This window comes from Eumetopias jubatus, unplaced genomic scaffold, assembly GCF_037043125.1.
Source record: "Eumetopias jubatus isolate StellerSeaLion01/CBP00866 unplaced genomic scaffold, mEumJub1_p1.0 scaffold_4, whole genome shotgun sequence".
In the NCBI taxonomy this organism is placed as follows: domain Eukaryota; kingdom Metazoa; phylum Chordata; class Mammalia; order Carnivora; family Otariidae; genus Eumetopias; species Eumetopias jubatus.
In genome coordinates, this window is record NW_028274810.1 from 63,752,658 (window position 1) to 63,770,658 (window position 18,001).

The following is an 18,001-nucleotide window of genomic DNA, read 5'->3' on the forward strand; positions in this document are numbered from 1 at the left end:
GGTTTGTGGATCAGTTGAGGAGGGAATATCTAATATTCCTGGCCAGAATTTACACTGTGGCCTGGATCCATGGTCACTTTAGGAGATGCACAATACAATTTTCCCATTCTGTTATTCCGGCTGCTTTCTTCCATGAAAATAGAATTTGCCCTCCTCAGCTGCCCTCAGCCTCCTTTGCCCTCCCTCTGAGCTAATCTAAGCATGTCTGAAGGATGCCTTTCCCACTTGTCCCACTAATTAGAAGGTCCCTTCAGCTCCTCCGTGGGTGGGCATGGGACCACCATTGGGCTGCAGCATAGGTCACAGCCTGCCATTTCCTACAGGCAGGGTTGAATGGCCCCACTGGACAGATGAGTAAGACTGAGACCCAGAGGAGCTAGATGACTCGTTCAAGGCCACCTGGCGGGCTAGAGGCTGACTTAGGGTGGTTGCCAGATCTGCCTAGCCCCAACACTCATGGCCTTTCTCCATCACCAAATTCCCTTCCCGCCCTGAGGTGCGTCCTTTCCCGATCCAGGGCAGCCAGTGCAGATCTCAGAATGTGTCAAGCCGGTGACACTAGATCCGTCACCTCAGGGTGGAATGAAGGAAGCACCTGGGGATCAGCTTACTAATTCGAGGGGCCGATGAATTATTCAGGCCACCATTAACTTGGAGGCCCTCTCAGACTCATTTCCCTTCCCCCTGCTCCAGACCCTCAGATCCTGGCCTGCCCCGAGCTCTGCAGACCCGTGGGGGCCCCCAGTGAGGGGATGCTGGCAGAGCTGGGGTCCTGTCTGCTGCTGGTGGTGGTGCTGCTGGGCCCAGGCCCCAGGGCCCATGCTATGAAAGGTAGGAGCTCTGGAGGACACAGGCAGGCTCTGTGATGGGGGGTGGGGGGGTTGGGGGGTGGCCAGGTGGCTGCCAGGGTCTCAGGAGGTTTCTATATGGGAGGCCAGAAAGCAGGAGGCCTTTTTGCGGGGAGTTGGCTGAGTTGAGGATGTATTTGCTTCTGAGATGGTAAAAGGCAGTATTTGCAGAGTACCTGCTATGTGCCGGATGCTTTACAAACACAATTGCATTTAATCTTCAGGACAAACCTCAAGGTGGGTATGAGTCCTCCATTTTACAGTTGAAGGAACTGAGGCAGAGAGAGGTTCAGTAACCTGTCCAAGGAGGTATAGTTACCAAGGGCTGAGGGAACGGCTCAGAGGCAATGGAAGGTTTATTGCTGGAGGAAGTCTTTACCCTCCTCCTGAGAGCCTGCTGCACTTCCCCACCACCAGCCAGGTGAAATCAAAGTTCTTCCTGATGGCATTCGGCGTCCCCCAGGTTTGGCCCCAATTCTCTATATAATATCCAGCCTCGGTCCCCTGTGTCCTTTGGGCACCCCGAGCTCTGGCAGAGGATCGTACCCCCTTCTGGAAATGCTTCACCCTCTGTGTGGAAGGTCCCTGTTCTCTTTTGCCTTCGGAGAACATGTGGCTCATCTATCAAACTTGGGTCAAACACCACCTCCTCCAGGAAGCCTTCCACATCCTTCCATCAGCCTCAGAGGCTCCCTCCTGGGAGCTCCCAGAACCCTGTGCTAGCACCCTGGCCCCAGGTCGCCTCATGCTGCTCCGGCCCCATTGTGTTGTGTGCCTGTCTGTGAAGCAGTATCAGTTCACTGGACTTCAAGGGGCGTGCATGTTGGGGGCGCTCAGCAAGCAGCCCTCAGTGCCTCGTTTTCCTGCAGGCTCAAGTGGGGCTCAAAGAAGGAAAGGGAATGTGCCAGTCACCTCTTCGGTGGCAGAGGTGGGCTGGGTCCCCAGGCGTCTCACTCCTTCCCGTAGGGGATAAGCTAGCTGTTCCCATTTTCTAGCCTCCGGAGCTATAGTGGCCCAAGGGTGATCCTGGGGTTCAAGGGCGTCTGGCTGAGTCCCGGAGGGCAAGGCCTACACTTGTGCTGGCACCTGGGACCTCCTTGGCCACAAGATTTCTGCTCCAACACTCCAAGGGCTTTTCCTGTCCCATGGGCAGGGCTGGGGGAAGGACAATGACAGGCACCGGACAGAATATCCCTCTGTCCTCTTGCCATAAAGGCATGAATCAGACAGGGTTCGTGCCGGGCGTGCTGCAGGGGCCGACAGGGAGCCGACAACCCGAGCTGGGTGTGCATCTGAGGCCCTTGAAGGAGAAGCTTTGTCTCATCAGTGCTCACAGCCACCCCATTTCACAGATGCGTGACTGAGGCTCAGGGAGGCTAGGTGACTGTGAGTACGTGCCATCTCCTCCCCCCCAAATTGTCCCCAACTAACGACCTTCTTGTCCCTCCTGGTCAGACTCAAACACCACCTTTCCTGTGAATCTTGTGCCCCCATCCCCCCAACAGTGCTGGCCCGGCAAGATTAGCCCCCGTCCCTCGGGTCCCTGTGGCATTGCTGACCGCCCTCCCGTTCCACAGTGCGCTCCCCGGGAGAGCCCCGTGCTGAGTCAGCCCGGGCCCGGTACAGGCTTTTTGGCCTTTTCAGTAAACAGAGCTAGGAAATTAATTTTTTTTTTTTAGAAACAAAAATAAATCTTAAATTCATACTGTCTTTAATTCAAATTGAAGATCACAAGCGTTCTATTTAATTTTTTAATTTTATGGTTGTATCACTCTCTTCTTACACGGAACATCTTAGCTCCTATTGACATTAGCAGATGTGCTTTATTCCAATTTATAAAATACTGTAAAATAGCAGTACTGACTGTTATTACAAATAGTAAGTCTCCTGAGTCAAGTTTCAGACTTCTCTGCTTCGTTTTGTCCCGGGGATATATCCCACTAGGAATGTACAGTCAAAAAAGTATATTTCCAAGTCATTTGAAATCATTTCCCCCCATGATGAATGTGCCTCCAACTTGATATATGTGTATATGATATTTGTCTCAGTTTGGGACTTTTAAAAAATATTTGTGTTTTCTTTTTAAAGATTTTATTTATTTAATTGAGAGAGAGAGCGTGAGCGTGCGCGCACAAGTCAGGTGTGGGGGGGTAGGGGAGGAGGGGCAGGCTCCCCGCTGAGCAGGAAGCCCAACATGGGGCTCGATCCCAGGACCCTGCGAGGATCATCACCTGAGCCAAAGGCAGACGCTTAACAGACCGAGCCACCCAGGCACCCCCAGTTTTGGATTTTTAGGGGTTACTTAAAATGGTTTTTTGCTAATTTAAAAATTATATTAAAGGTCATTCATGAGGGGCGCCTGGGTGGCTCAGTCATTAAGGTCTGCCTTTGGCTCAGGTCACGGTCCCAGGGTCCCGGGATCGAGCCCCGCATCGGGCTCCCTGCTCAGCGGGAAGCCTGCTTCTCCCTCTCCCACTCCCCCTGCTTGTGTTCCCGCTCTCCCTGTCTCTCTCTCTCTGTCAAATAAATAAATAAAATCTTAAAAAAAAAAAAGTCATTCATGACTATAAAGTCAAAATTATAAAACAGGTCTCATTGAAAAAGGTCTAGCTTCATGCCTGTTTTCCTCCCCTCTGTTTACTCCTTCCCCTGACAGAGAATCATTTTTATTAGTTTCCTTCCATTGTTTTCTTTTTTTAAATATAAGCAAATACGCGCATATAAGAATGTACTTGTGACACTACAGTAGGGCTGTGCGCATCCTCACTGAGGGTGGGGTATTATCATTTGTAATTTTTAAATTCCCTACGGTATACGCCTAGGATCTGGCATATGGTACTGTTTTATCTAAAATTATAGATCTGCCCCAACATTTCTGTCTCCTCTCCCTGCTTTATTTTTCCCCATAGCACTAATCACTCTTCAATATGCTCTGTATTTTATTCAACGTGTTTATCATCTGTGTTCCCCAATCAGAACCACCCAGGAGATTCCACAAAGGCAAGAATTTTTGTCTGTTCTGTTCCTGCTGAAACCCCAGCACCTAGAACATTGCCTAGCACTCAGACGGTATTTGTTGAATGAATAAAAGAGTGCTTGATAAGTATTTGAGGATTAAGCAGAGGAATGAGCAAACACGTGCATCAGTGAATTGATTTAGGGTCATGGCCTCATGCTCCCTCACCCCATCCCGAAGACTGTGGCCGGGTCTGTGGCCGGGTCTACCACCCAGGACCCCAGCACTGACCGAGCCATTCTTCCCTCCTGCCCCAGGTATCAAATGTGGGGGTGTGCTCTCAGCACCTTCCGGAAACTTCTCCAGCCCCAACTTCCCCAGGCTCTACCCCTACAACACAGAGTGCAGCTGGCTGATTGTGGTGGCTGAGGGCTCCTCGGTGCTGCTCACTTTCCACGCCTTCGACCTGGAGTACCACGACTCCTGCAGCTTCGACTACCTGGAGGTGTACAACGGGGCCTCGGGGGACAAGGGCAGCCTGCTGGGGAGGTTCTGCGGCCGGGTGCCCCCACCACCCTTCACCTCCTCCTGGCACGTCATGTCTGTCGTCTTCCATTCAGACAAGCACGTGGCCAGCCGAGGCTTTTCTGCCGGCTACCAGAAAGGCAAGGGGGACCTGGCAGGGAGAGGGGGGCCCTGTGGGGGCCGGGGGGAGGAGAGCCGTGGGCTGAGGCGAGGCTTGCTGGCAGCTCCGGAGCCTGGGTGGCCCTGCTGCCACAGCTCAGGGACAAGAACAGCTTCCAGCGGTGGTCATGGTGGTTGTGGGTTCCCACCTTCAGGGCAGCAGTCCTGGGAGCCCTGGGAAGGTCTCACTGTATCCAGGAGCAAGGCCTTTTGTGCTCCCTATGGTCCTTCTTATCCCATGACATGGCATCAGGACGAAGGAGAGGACACCAGGCTGCCCCTGCTGCCCGTCCCTCTGCAGCACCCCATCATTTACGAGCGCAGGGACCCCTGGCGCCCCACCCCAAGTCCCCTGGAGTAAAAGATGCACGAGGGCCATCTGTGTGGAGCCGGTGACACGCTCCCTCCCCAGGCTTTACCTAATGCCTCTTACGTTGTGGATCCCTAACCCTCTCTCCCTCCACCTGGAAACCTGCCCCTTAGTCTAGTGAGGGGAGCAGAGGCTTTGCTCTTCTCAGCTTTCCTCTTGTCTCCAGGCCTCTCTGCACACACTCAAACCTCCTCCCTTCTCCCAGGGCCCAAACCCAATACCTTACTTGTGTCCGCTTAAGCCACAGACAACCACAGAGGCTCTTGGGGCGCAGGGTTCCCCATACAACAGTCGGAGGGCCCGGGTGGGATGGCCCTCCCTGAGCTGGCTTTTGAGGCACAGAACTGCCTAATGCCAAAACACAAGAATCACAGACTGATCTCGTCACAGTTTTGGAATTTTAGACTCTTTGGTTTTTAAAATGTTAGGATATCAAAGTCATAATACCATAAGCAATGTTTTCCAACATTTTATTTTATTTTAAGATTTTATTTATTTATTGGACAGAGAGAGACACAGCGAGAGAGGGAACACAAGCAGGGGGAGTGGGAGAGGGAGAAGCAGGCTTCCCGCGGAGCAGGGAGTCCGATGCAGGGCTCGATCCCGGGACCCTGGAATCATGACCTGAGCCGAAGGCAGACGCTTAACGACTGAGCCACCCAGCTGCCCCTTTTCCAGCATTTTTAAAAACAGAGGAGTACCATTATAGCAAATGGAAACTTAGGTTAATCCCTTATATATAAAAAAGATAAAGGCAGTATTTTCTTGGTATGCATTTACTGTATTTTTTAAGTTCATATTTTTAACATTTACTTATTATAAGCCAATCACTGAAAACATAAGTCAATATGGATGGCCTCCAGTGAGTGAAATTTTTATATATGACCTGTGACCTGTGGATGCTGTTGTTCAGCGCATTAAAGAGCTTGAATACAGCATAGGAGTGAAATTTGCCCCACATGCAGGCCGATGGATGCCCCAGGGGGCTGCTGCAAAGCTCCGGAGCACAATTCAAAAGCTTCTGCTAAGTGTGTTCACATGGAAAAGGATCTCACAGACTGTCAAAACCTGCCCTCTCATTTCACAAACAATAAAGTTAAGAGTAGAGAGGGAGTGTGCCTTCCCAAGGTTACAAGGCTGAAAGCACGAACACTGGGACACGAAGTCTTAGCGCCCAGCCCAGAGCAGAGCTAGGTTCACAAAGCCAAGCCCTGGGGCGAGGTTCTTGGCGTCTTGGGAAATAGCAGTGTGCCCCACCCTGCTGGTGCCTCCAGCTGGTCAGGGCATTCATCATCAGCCACCTCCTGGCTGGATTGGCAGGGCTGGGTTCCAAAAGGGTTTCATCAGCACTGGAGATTCTGCATGAGCCTGCACCTGGTGGATCAGGCTGGGCAGGTCTTCCGACCTCTTGTATTCCCATGAGGCTCATGGAGGCTGGGTCACTTGCCCAGGGTCACACCCCTCAGAGAAGACAGAGCTGAGGACCGACACCCATCTTCAGACTTCAAGCCCATCTCCACTTCACCAGACCCTCTCTCCAAGCCTCAGTTTCCTCTGTCAGGGAGCTTTGAGAATATTGCTGAACTCGGGCACCTCAGCCTCTGTGCCCCACAGGCCTGGTAGGAAAATCACAAGGTCAAGTGCCCAGGCTCTGCAACCAGGCAGTTCCTGCTCTCCCCATTACCAGCTGGGTGGCCTGCCGTCAGGGCCCCACCCAGGTTCCCGGGGACTCATCACTTCAGTGGCTCCTGCCAACCTCCATATCTCTACGTGAAGCTTTGTTCTCAAGTCTACTTCGGCAGGTCACCTCTATCCCCACAGCCCTCGGCCTGGACTCTTGGGAGCTGGTGTACAAATGCCCCAGCTCCCTTTGTCTCAGGTGACATAACCCTGAGGTGTGTGCCTGACGCCATTCCCCCAGGATTCCCCAACAGGGCTCGGCAGCTGGCTTGACATGCCTTTTATTGGCCCTTATAGCTCCCAAATAAACTCCTTATGCTCATACCCTTGTCTCAGGGTCTATCTGGGTGAACCTAGACTCCCCCAGGTAAGTTACTTACCTTCTCCGTGCCTCCATTTTTGCAACCATAGAATGGGGAGAACCACTGTGCATTCCCCTAGGGTGATGGTAATGGTGTCAAAAGACAGCGTCGGCGCCAAGTGCCAGGTCTGTGCCTGCCACACAGCAAGCACTCAGTGGATGGTGACGAGGTTTCCATGAGATAGATACCCATGGGGGGTGGCACGTTGAGGGGTGTCCTGTTCCCAAGGGAGGGGGTTGGGGGGCCACGGGGAGGAAGAAAGGTCAGCTCAGGAGGGCTTCTTTGCAGATGTGTGTGGAGGTGTCCTAGTGGGCCTTTCAGGGGTCCTTACCAGCCCTGAGTACCCGGACAACTACCCCAACAACGTGGAGTGCCACTGGGTGATCCACGCCTCCGGCCCTGCCACTGTCAAGCTGGTGTTCGTGGACTTCCAGGTGGAGGGTAGTGAGGAGTGCACCTATGACTACGTGGCTGTGCTTGGGGGGCCTGGCCCCGCCCGCGGGCATCACTACTGTGGCAGCACCCGGCCCCCAACTCTTGTGTCCCTGGGCCACGAGCTGCAGGTGGTCTTCAAGTCTGACTTTAACATTGGAGGCCGGGGCTTCAAGGCCTACTACTTCTCAGGTAGAAGGGGCTGGGGCTATACCTCGAGGCCCCTGTGCATGCTGTGCATGACCCTGCCTGGCCAGTGCCAAGGTGTAAGCATGTCACCTCCTCTGTGAAGTCTTCCTGATTGACTCAAAATTAGTCCGTCCTTTCAACTCCTCCTGGAGTTTTTTCTTTGTTTTTTTTTTTTTTTTGCAACAACGATCTAACACTTATCATTTATGTACGTGGCTGGCACGTTGATTTCCCCTGACTGTGAGTTCCTATGGGTTTGTCTCTGTACCTGCCACATAGAACGGATTCAGTCAATGTGTGTACAAATGAATGAATGAACTAGAGAGTGGAGGAGATGGAGAAAGAAATAGACAATGACAACCCACTGTGGTCTTTGTTAACAATAAGAATCATGGATGACTTCCTGGAGGAGGAGAGAATTGAGTAGTGCTTTGAAGGAGTTAACCAGAGGCAGAAGGAAGGGAAGGGTATTCCAGGCAGAGAGATCAGCATGCGTGAAGGCAGGGAGGACAGAGAGAGTTTAGTGTGCTCGTATGCTACGAGGTGTTTGGGGAGGGTGGAAGTTAGGGCTGGATGAGGGGCAGTGAGGAAATGAGCAAGGTCATGTTATGAGCCATCTTGTCTGTCAAGTCCAAGTTTGGACTCAACTCTGAGGACAAGTATTAGGTCTGGTTATTGAATTCCTAACCGGACCAGCACTCGTGAAGTGGACTGCCAATTGGAATGAGAGTCTTGGCCTTCAGCTAGTTTCTGTTTAAAGCAGGCTTTGGGATCCATTGTCTCGTTTGCCCACCACGGTGCCCACCACCTGCCAGGGTGGTTTTAGGACCTTTCTGGGGCCCTCTGCCCAAGCTGTACTGCAGAGGGTGACAGTCCCCACCCTTCTCATTGTGGTCCCTTCTGTCCTCCTCTCCCCAACCCAGGGGAATGCCAGGAGGTATACACGGCCGTGCGGGGCAACTTCTCCAGTCCCCAGTACCCCAGCGCCTACCCTAACAACATTCACTGCCACTGGACCATCCGCCTGCCTCCAGGCTACCGGGTCAAGGTGTTCTTCCTGGACCTGGACCTGGAGGGTCCCAACAGCCTGACCAGGACCTGTGACTTCGACCATCTGGCAGCCTTCGATGGGGCCAGCGAGGAGGCCTCCCTGCTGGGGAATTGGTGCGGCCACCACCTGCCAGCACCGGTCACCTCGAGCCGCAACCAGCTTCTGCTTCTACTGCACACGGACCGCAGCACCACCCGAAGGGGCTTCTCCGTGGCCTACATTGGAGGTCAGCTGGGGTTGAGGGTGTGGGCGTGCTGACGGCGGGGCGGGGAGCGGTAAGGCTGGGTCCTTTGCCGCTTCCTCCCTCCATCCCACCGCTGGTCTTCTCCAGCCTTTTCTCGGGTGGCTACAGCACCGCGGACTGCTGCCCTGGGGCCCCTGGGACCACACCAGTGTGGCCCTTTCTTATTTCCACCCTGCAGCGCCCTGCCTTTCCAGCTTCCAGCTCCACGTGCCCTAATTCCCCCATCTCTCTCCTTCCCCCTTGGGCCCCTGGCCTCTCTCCTGCTGTGGTTTATCCTGCGTATCCAGGGGTAGTACGCAAAATATGGCCATGTTACTTGTGATAAACAACTGGCATAACCATGGAGATGTCAACAAGCTTTGCTTATATCGGTCATAAGTCCCGACTGCCGGTGGCTTCAACAAGTGGCTTTTGTTTTCCTCACATAACAAGAAGTCTGGAGCTAGGGAGCTGCTCTGTTAGTTCAGGGACTTAACACTGTCTCAGCCGGTACCTCTGGGATTCTCTTGGCCTCATGACTGCAAGATGGCTGCTACAACTCCGACATCATGTCCACGTTCGAGGCTGGAAGAGTGTAGGGGAGATGCCAGCTACAAATGTCCCGTTACCAGGAAAACAAAAGCATTTTCAGAAGCTCTTGAAAGACTTCTTGGTCTCAAGAGTTTGAACTTGGTCAGGTGGCCATGCCCAGCGGCAGAGGCGGCTGAGAACATTGGCACGGGGCTTTTCCAGCTTCCCTAGTGCCCGTTAGATTTGCCAGCCAGCAGCCTCCACTGTCTCTCGCCTCTTCCCGTCACACTTCCCTGGCCCATGGGCCCAGAAGAGCCTGTGCTCTGGACCCATTTTGCCCTCTACCTAAGCAGGCAAAAGGTTCTTGTTGTGCAGGTGCGGAAAGGGAGGTGCAGAGAGAGGAAACGCTTCACCGCGGTCACGTGGGCAACGGGGTTACGGCCAAGACTAGAACCCCTGCCTGCCTTCTTTGTGGCCTAGTAGGGTCCCGGGTGAGGGAGCCAGGGCTGAGTTCAGACAGACCAGGGCCACATCCAAATGCTGCCATTTACCGACCATCCAGTGGCCTCATCCATGCAAGGGTTGATGAATGCCTTCTGCAGGGGGTCATTCAGATGAAAAGAGAGAACAGAGGACATTCTTGCTGAGGGTGGATGTCTCTCCCTCACATGTCTCTGGCCTGGTCTGCAATCAAGCATCTTCCCTCCGTCCTTACCCCTTACGAAAGTGGTGATGGGGAAGGACACGGCTGCGCTGCAGTGAGCTAGTGGCAGTGAAGTGGCCTGGGCAGACCTGCCCTCCAGGGCCTCAGCTGGCTTCCTCCATAACCTGGGGGAGGAGAGCTGTCCCTTGTGAGAGCGACCCCTCCTAGGGTTTCACTCTGGAGAGCCAGGGGCCACAGGCTCTGCCATAACTAGCTGCAGGTGTTTTTTTCTCTGTGGGTCTGTTACTCCACCTGTAAAATGAGGACACTGGCTGAAGGATATTTAAGGTCCCCTTTGGTTTGATCGTCTTATCTCCAGGCATGGGTCCTCTCCCAGCAACGTGGGTTCTTGGACAAGCCCCTTCTCCTTTTGGTGCCTACAGAGCCTGAGGGTGGGGCAGCTCTCAACCTGGCTCTGTTCTAGGGGCAGGAGCCCCGGCTCCCACCTGCCCCGCCCCCCTCCCCAGATCCCTGTGGGAGCCCAGGGCCAGACAGGGGCACTCGTGCTAGACGAGGCTCCAGATGTGGTCCAGGCTGCAGGCGGCCTCCTGGCTAGAGGACAACCTCACATCAATCAGGGGTGACACACAGTTCAGCGCCACCGAGATCATCGTGGGAGACGGCGGGCCCATAAATCCCCGACTGCCCAGACACCAGAGGCTGAAATATGTCTGAGGCATTTCCCGGAGAGGGGCTGAGTTCCAGGCCTCTGCCTGCCATCTCTTCTCTTTCCCACCCAGCAGCCGCCCTTTCCTCCCCCTCCACTGCCCCCGCCCCAGCCAGCACTGCGCCCCCCCGCCCACACACACACACACACACACACACACACACACACACGCGCAGGCTGATACACCCACACACAGAAAGTCACACCATCTTGGCCTGGAGGGCTGCAGGGGCCCACCAAATGGGGGGGGGTCACCTCCAGACTTGGTAAAGGCTAAAATCCCAACTCAACCACTGCAAACAACTTTACCTCTCAGAGCTTCAGTTTCCAAAACCGTAAAATGGGTTTAGTTGTGTCCACCTCATGGGATCACCGTGGGGAGCGAGTGAGGCTTTCTTCGCAGTTCTGCCCCCCACCCCCACACACATACTGTCTTTCCCTGTCTTGCTTCTCTGCTTGATTTTCTTTCAGCCCACTCCAACACATCTTTCATTTTACCTATCTATTGCCCCCTTGCCCAACTAGAATGTAAGGTCCAAGAAGGCAGGAAGTTTGGGCTGGTGGGTTGGTTTTTTTCCATTTCTTTTTCTGTGGTGCCAGAATAGTGTCCTGAACATAGTAGGCCATCAAGAAATATTTGTGAAATGGTTGAATGAATTACCTGGCACATGGAAAAGAGATCAGCAAATAGTACCTCTTCTTATGATTAAGAATATCCGTTCATTCATTCATACATTCACTGACCCATTCATTCATTCATTCATTCGCTGACTCACTCATTCATTCATTCAGAATTCAGAATTCACAGCACCTGCCAAGCTCCGAGCCAGGCTGCAACGACAGGAGAAGGCCGGGTACCTGCCCTTGGGAGCTCATAGTCTGATGGAGTTAAACGGAGAAACACACGTGAAACATCCCCATTAGGCTGCATAGGCATCTCCCGACTCTGGGCCTCAGTTTTCCCACACATCATCCTTTGCGTGGGGTCTCAGGGTGGTGGGGGCAGACTTCCTGCCCCTAAGGCCTCCAGCCGCTCCCTCCCTCCGTCCCCAGTTGTGCCCATGAACGTGAGCTGCTCCCGCACGGACTTCCAGATCCTGATCGCTGCACAGGCTCTGGCACCACTGGAGCGGACCAAGGTCTACCTGGGCAGCCGCAGCTGTGCCGCCCAGGAAGCCGGCGGCACCTTCCGGATCCAGGCCCGCTTTGACACCTGCGGCACCGAGTCTCAGGTAGGGGCTGCGCAGGGGGGGAGGGCAGGCATGAGGGGGCGGGGTCTGACCCCTGCTGAGAGGCACCTGCCATTCCTGAGAATTCAGCTTCTCTTCCTGGCTCAGTGACCCCACAAGCCCAGATGCAGAACTCAACAAACTTGCTCAGTGTAAACATGACAAAGAACTCAAATGGGAGACAGAGAAGGGGGCCCCACTGAATAACCCAGCGACAAACCTATGGAAGGCTCCTCCTGCAAGGCCCTGACCCTGACCATCCTTGGAGGCCTTCCTGCCCTTCCTTCCCTTCTCCCAGGAGCTCCCCACCCCCCAGGCCTCACCCCTTTCACATGCAGAGCTGTTGGAGCCTGGCTGCCTCCAGGGGCCCCTTCCCCAACCTGTGATCCAAATGGTCCCTGTGCTCCACAGAACAAAAGGGCCTTTCAAGTAACAGGATCCACTTCCCCCCAAAGGCAGTGAGGCTTACAAATGAATTCAGGTTTGGGGCCCTTGGAGTCGCTGGGCAGTGGCCCAAGCACCTCAGATGTCTGCATTCTTAGGGGCAGGTTAAAGGGGAAAGGAGAGATGCCCCCCCTTCCAGGGAGAGCTCACCCCCACCCCCAAGCCTTGGTATCCAGGGATGTGCCAGACTGGCTTGGTAGAAATCATGCACTTCCCAGCAAGCCGTACCACCCTGCCCCCCACATTAGCCAAATGTCCACCTGGGGCCCCTCCAGTCCACCCCTCTGCTTCCCCAGCCTCTGGCAACCTCTATCCTTTTGACTTGAGGACAGAAGTGGGGGCAGTCTTGGCTGCCAAGATGATCTGCCCTCACCCTGACTCCATGCCCTAAGTCCCCCAGGGATTTTCTGTGGACACTCCACAGAGTCATGAAATGACGGGGACAGAGAATCCCAGAGGCAGGGAACCAGGAAACGGAGAACGAGGTATCATGGACACTCAGAGGCTCAGAGGCATGCAACCACCACCATAACTCGGAGCCACAGAATCATAGAATCTTGGGGCTAATACCACAGAAACATAAAAGCTGAGAAACTTAGACTCCTGGATTCCTAGTGTCACCGTTATGCATCCTAGATCCTCGAGGACCATCTTTGAGAGCACTGAGCTGCTCTCAAAGATGCACAGCTCGAACAGCCCAAGGCAATGACCACCTTTCTGTGCATCTCTTTAAAAACACTGGAAACTTGATTTCATAACCATAACAGCACATCTTGTGTGGCTGGCTTTTCCCCTTCAAGTCTCTCCCTCATCAAAAACCCCTAAAACTTCCACTTTCTGTGATTTTCTTCCTCCCTTCTTTATCATGTGGACTGACTTTACTGGGTCCCCTTCTACTCACAGGCCCCGTCTTTCTTTGTCCAGGGTCTCAATTCTGTATGACAAAAATCCAGGACACCGGTCCTCCTCAGAGGGTTTGGGGGCAGACAGGTTGAGGGCACAAAATCAGAAGCCTCCTTTGGGGGCATGGAATCAGAGCCTTTCGGAAGCCCATTTGAAACTCCCTTTCACAGCCTTCCTCAGAGGGGTGGCCCAGTGTCCAGGGACAGCAGCTTCCTACCGTTCCTGCCTGCCCGCTCTGTCACCTGTGTGTCGTGTGACCTCAGACAAGGGATTTAACTTTTGGGCCTCAGTTTCCTCATCTGTGAAATGGGGATTTTATGGTACCAATAAGAGAGGATCATAGAATGAAATGAGACAACGCACTTAAAACAGAGCCTGGAACATGGCAGATGGGCCTGCTCTTGCTGTTATTGTCTTTCATAGACCCCGCCTCCTTAAAGCCAGAGCAAACACGGACCCATCAGACATCCCCATAGTGTCCCTTTTATAGGAGGAGACACTGAGTTTCCAAGCGGGAAGGGAGTCGGTGGTCAAGCTGGCACTAGAACCCCAGGCTCCTGGGGTTCTGCCCCCTTGGCACAGAGTCCCTACATATCTAGGGGCAAAGGGTCAGCCCCGGCCCCTTCAGGTGTGAGTGAGTGCCCCGTGACCCCCACAGCGGAGGAACAACACCTCAGTGATTGTCAGCATGCTGTACATCGACTTCTCGGCTGGCGGGCAGGAGGACATCCATGAGTATGAGGTCCGTTGTGAGCCACGGCGCAAGGAGGCTTCTGTCCACCTGCTGTCTGGCTCCAACCGGCTTGGGCCCTATGCCGCCACAGCTGAGCATCTTCAGGAAGCGCCATCCAGGGATGAGGTGGAGGCCCTGGAGGGCCCTGTGGCCATGGTGCCTCAGGACACCAGTGACATTGTCTTCCTGGGCCTTTGCATCCTGGCCGGAGTCCTCATGGTCGTTGCCATCGTGGTCCTGATGCTGCTGTGAGGGGGGCAGGGACCTGGGTGTGGGCTTCCCTGGGAGGCAGCTTGGGGTCCCCACAACAGGGGCAGGGCCGGGTGTTGTTGACTCGTTGGTGGCCATGGGCAAGTCATTGTCCCTCTCTGAGTCTCACTTTCCTAGGGAGGATCCGTGTGCCCTCCTTACCTCACAGGGCTGGCTTGAGGCTCAGAGAAGAGCCTGAATGCATAAGAACTTTGTCAACTCTGGCATGTCCTGTGTGTGTGCAATTGTTACTAATTTCAAAGTCTGCTATCGGAAAGAAGTCTCCCGTGTGTGTTACTTGTCAACGTGGATAGCTGTGGTCCCTGGTGACAGAGGGTAAAACTGAAGTTCCCTAAACGCACAAGGGCTTCACCGACTTGGGATAAAAACAAGGGCATCTCTTATTTTTCCAACTAATCGCTTATCACAAGCCTTCATCGGCTGGAAGCTCAGTAACCATCCAGGGGCCTCCACTCTCCAGAACCGACTCAGGAACCCTGAGGACTTTTTCCACAGCGGGCCCGTCCTGCCTCCAAACTCCAGGAACAGAAAGGGTGCTGACACCCTACCTGGTGCCGTCATCCCAGCCTCCGCCAGGTGGTGTCGCTGTTGGCGGCTGGTTGTACGCATCCAGGCGGCTCGGGTCTGAGGAGGGGGCAGCGCTGTGCAGGCCCACACTGTGCTGGGCAGGGAGACTGCAAGCTGAGGACTGGTGCCTCTTTCACGGTGGTGTTTTTCCTTACCTAGATGGGGATCCTTGACTGAAAAGCTGATCGAAGTCCCGTGTGTCTTTGTCCACACCCGCGATGTCTCCCCTCAGATGAGTTCTCTTTGGAGACTGGGGGCCTTCTCCTGCCATTGGACCTCACTCAGAGCTACTCCAGCACCCCCATGTTTCTCTAAGTTTACACCATGGGGAGCGGGGGTTGGGTTTCCAGTGCTTTCTTGTGAGAAGTGCTCTGGCATCCTCCTAAAGATTGGTCCAGCCCTCCCCAGAGCTCTATGGATCAGGAAGTGGAGCAAACTTGTTAATGAAAAATAAACAACAACAAAAAAATGCAGTTACAGTAACACCACTTTCCCCTGGGCCTTTGCATCCTGGCCGGAGTCCTCATGGTCGTTGCCATCGTGGTCCTGATGCTGCTGTGAGGGGGGGCCAGGACCTGGGTGCAGGCTTCCCAGGGAGGCAGCTTGGGGTCCCCACAACAGGGGACCCCAATATTTGCTAATGAATCCCTCACAATCAATAGAAATCTCCACATGGACCATGCTGACCATTGGTATCACTTAAACAAATTGTAGCCCAATTACAGTTCCTTCAACCACCCAACCAACAGCCACTTGTTTCCAGCTTTGTCCCCACTGTTGTGACAGGCTCCAAGCACGCAGCAGCGAAGAAGTCAAATGAGATTCCTACCTTCAGGATGCTTGCTTACATCCGGTGTAGCAGTGTCAGGGGATGGGAGGCAGATAGTTGGTAACTTGCAGAGAAAACAAGAGAGAAAAACGCCAACAAAGTAAAAAATGAATTAAGCAAGGGAAAAAGAGTTACCTGGACATGAAGAGAACTGAGCTCAAGTCCAAGTTCTTATTAATTGTGTGAACCTGGGCAAGTCACTTTGATTGTATGAGCCTCAATATCTCCATTTGCAAAATGGGACCACTGTTTGTAGCGTGCTGTGAGAACGTAGCAACACGGTGAACTAGGGAAGTCTGGCAGGGTGATGTGCCAGCAGGGGCATCTTAACTGACACCCTGGCCTGTTTGGAGCAGAGGCCCCTTCCGCTTTTGCTCCCAGCCACCTTCTCCCTTTCAGATTCCTCCAGCCCCTGAGCTAACTTTGCCAGCCTACCAACCACCTGGGTCTCAGTTTCTCTGGACAGGACTTGTCACACACCAGATCCTCTTTGAGAGCATCCCACGGGGTCTACCTTCCTGCCTGCAAATTGGGGGTGATGGTAATAACACCTGCTTTGTCAGTTCTGTGGGGGGACTACATGAGATCCTGCATGACAGTGCCCGGCTCCTGAGAAGGATTCAACACACCTCAGTGACTACCATTGACTACTGAGGAGTTCATGCAAAAGTTCTGGCCTAGAAACCCAAATTCTCAGCCCAGCTAACTTGCTGTGTGACCTTAGGGAGACCACTCCCTTCTCTGGCCTCAGTTTCTTTCTTTCTTTCTTTCTTTCTTTCTTTCTTTCTTTCTTTCTTTCTTTCTTTCTTTCTTTCTTTCTTTCTTTTCTTTCTTTCTTTCTTTCTTTCTTTCTTTCTTTCTTTCTTTCTTTCTTTCTTTCTTTCTTCTTTCTTTCTTTTCAGATTTTATTTATTTATTTGACAGAGAGTGAGAGAGGGAACACAAGCAGAGGAGTGGGAGAGGGAGAAGCAGGCTTCCCATGGAGCAGGGAGCCCGATGTGGGGCTCGATCCCAGGACCCTGGGATCATGACCTGAGCCGAAAGCAGATGCTTAACGACTGAGCCACCCAGGCGCCCCTCTGGCCTCAGTTTCTGTTTTTAACATGTGACAAGCATCATTATCACCTCTGGCACCGCCACTGTCATGCCGATTGCCCAGAAACGCCAACTACGCGGCAAGTCAAGTTGTAGATCAGCTCACATAAGCTGCCTGGTGAGGCAGAAAGAATTGCCCCCATTTCACAGATGAGGAAACTGAGGTTTGGGGAGGGAAAACGCCTTACCCAAGGACACAAGGTGATGAAATGCTGGAGCTAGGCTGAGAGGAGGCAGTTCTTCCCTGAGCGGGGGATTGTGCAGTGAGTAGGGGCCTCTTGGGACCCCAGACCCTGCTCTTAAACCCAAGGGCTTTGTCTGGTTGGGAAAGGACTGGAATGGCCGACAGGGAGAAGAGGGGCTTATCTTCACGGCCGTGTCCAGATCCTGCCACTCAGCCCTCTGGGCAGCCGGCGTGTTGATTATCCTGCCTGAGCCGTAGGAAATGACAGTCTTTATGACAGTACAGTGTCTATTAGAAATGAAAGGGCTGAAATGATACCCATTAGCCAACCCGCCCGGCCCTGGAGGAGTGTCTGGGCATGGTGGACATGGCAGGGCTTTCCTGTTCACCTACCAGTGTCCCCTTTGCAGAGAGTGCGGGGATGGAACCCCCGCGCCCTCACCATTGGCTATGTGGCCTTGGGACTGCCTCCCCCCAGCCAGGAACTTTGGGTCCTCTCACCAGCCCGTCCCTGCAGGGCCAAGGTTACTGAAGAGGAGCTCCTCAGCAAAGGGATGTGCTGGCCCTGGGAAAATGCCTTCTCGCCTATGGGTTGGGCAGACCTGGGTTCATTTCCATTCTTTCCCTGACCGTGTGACCTCGTGCAAGTTGCTTTACCTCTCTCAGACTCGGTTTCCTCATGTATGGAACAGGGACACCAAGACCCTCCCCGCGAGGTCATCGTGAGGACTTTGAGAACACAGGGAGAGAGCTTCCACACGGGGCTTCCACCTGCACAACTCAGGATGGGGCTTGCTGGCAGCCCCCGGCCAGCCGAGGGCCCCTTCTCCTAGGAGCCCTCAAATCTCAGAGTTGGGAGGGTCTCCCTGGACGCCCAGCTTCCCTGCTGTTCTTCAAGAGACCAAGGTGTTCCCACCGCCAGCCTTCCTGTCTCCCGGTCCCTCTGTGTGGAATGTCCCCAGAGCATTGCTGGCCTGGCTCCTTCACAGCCCTCTCTGCCCAGTGGCCCCCAGACTGCACTCCACCCCTGTCACTTTGTACACCTTTGCCT

General features: G+C 53.8%; 1 protein-coding gene across 1 annotated transcript; it reads left to right on the top strand.

Annotated features, from left to right (window-relative positions):
• The first annotated feature begins 752 nt into the window (after window positions 1-752).
• Window positions 753-14,257, top strand: CDCP2 (CUB domain containing protein 2). The gene is made up of 6 exons (XM_028106944.1): window positions 753-831; window positions 4,122-4,469; window positions 7,189-7,524; window positions 8,445-8,798; window positions 11,750-11,928; window positions 13,931-14,257. Exons 1-6 carry the CDS (start codon window positions 753-755, stop codon window positions 14,255-14,257), a joined length of 1,623 nt encoding a protein of 540 aa, XP_027962745.1.
• Window positions 14,258-18,001: the final 3,744 nt, after the last annotated feature.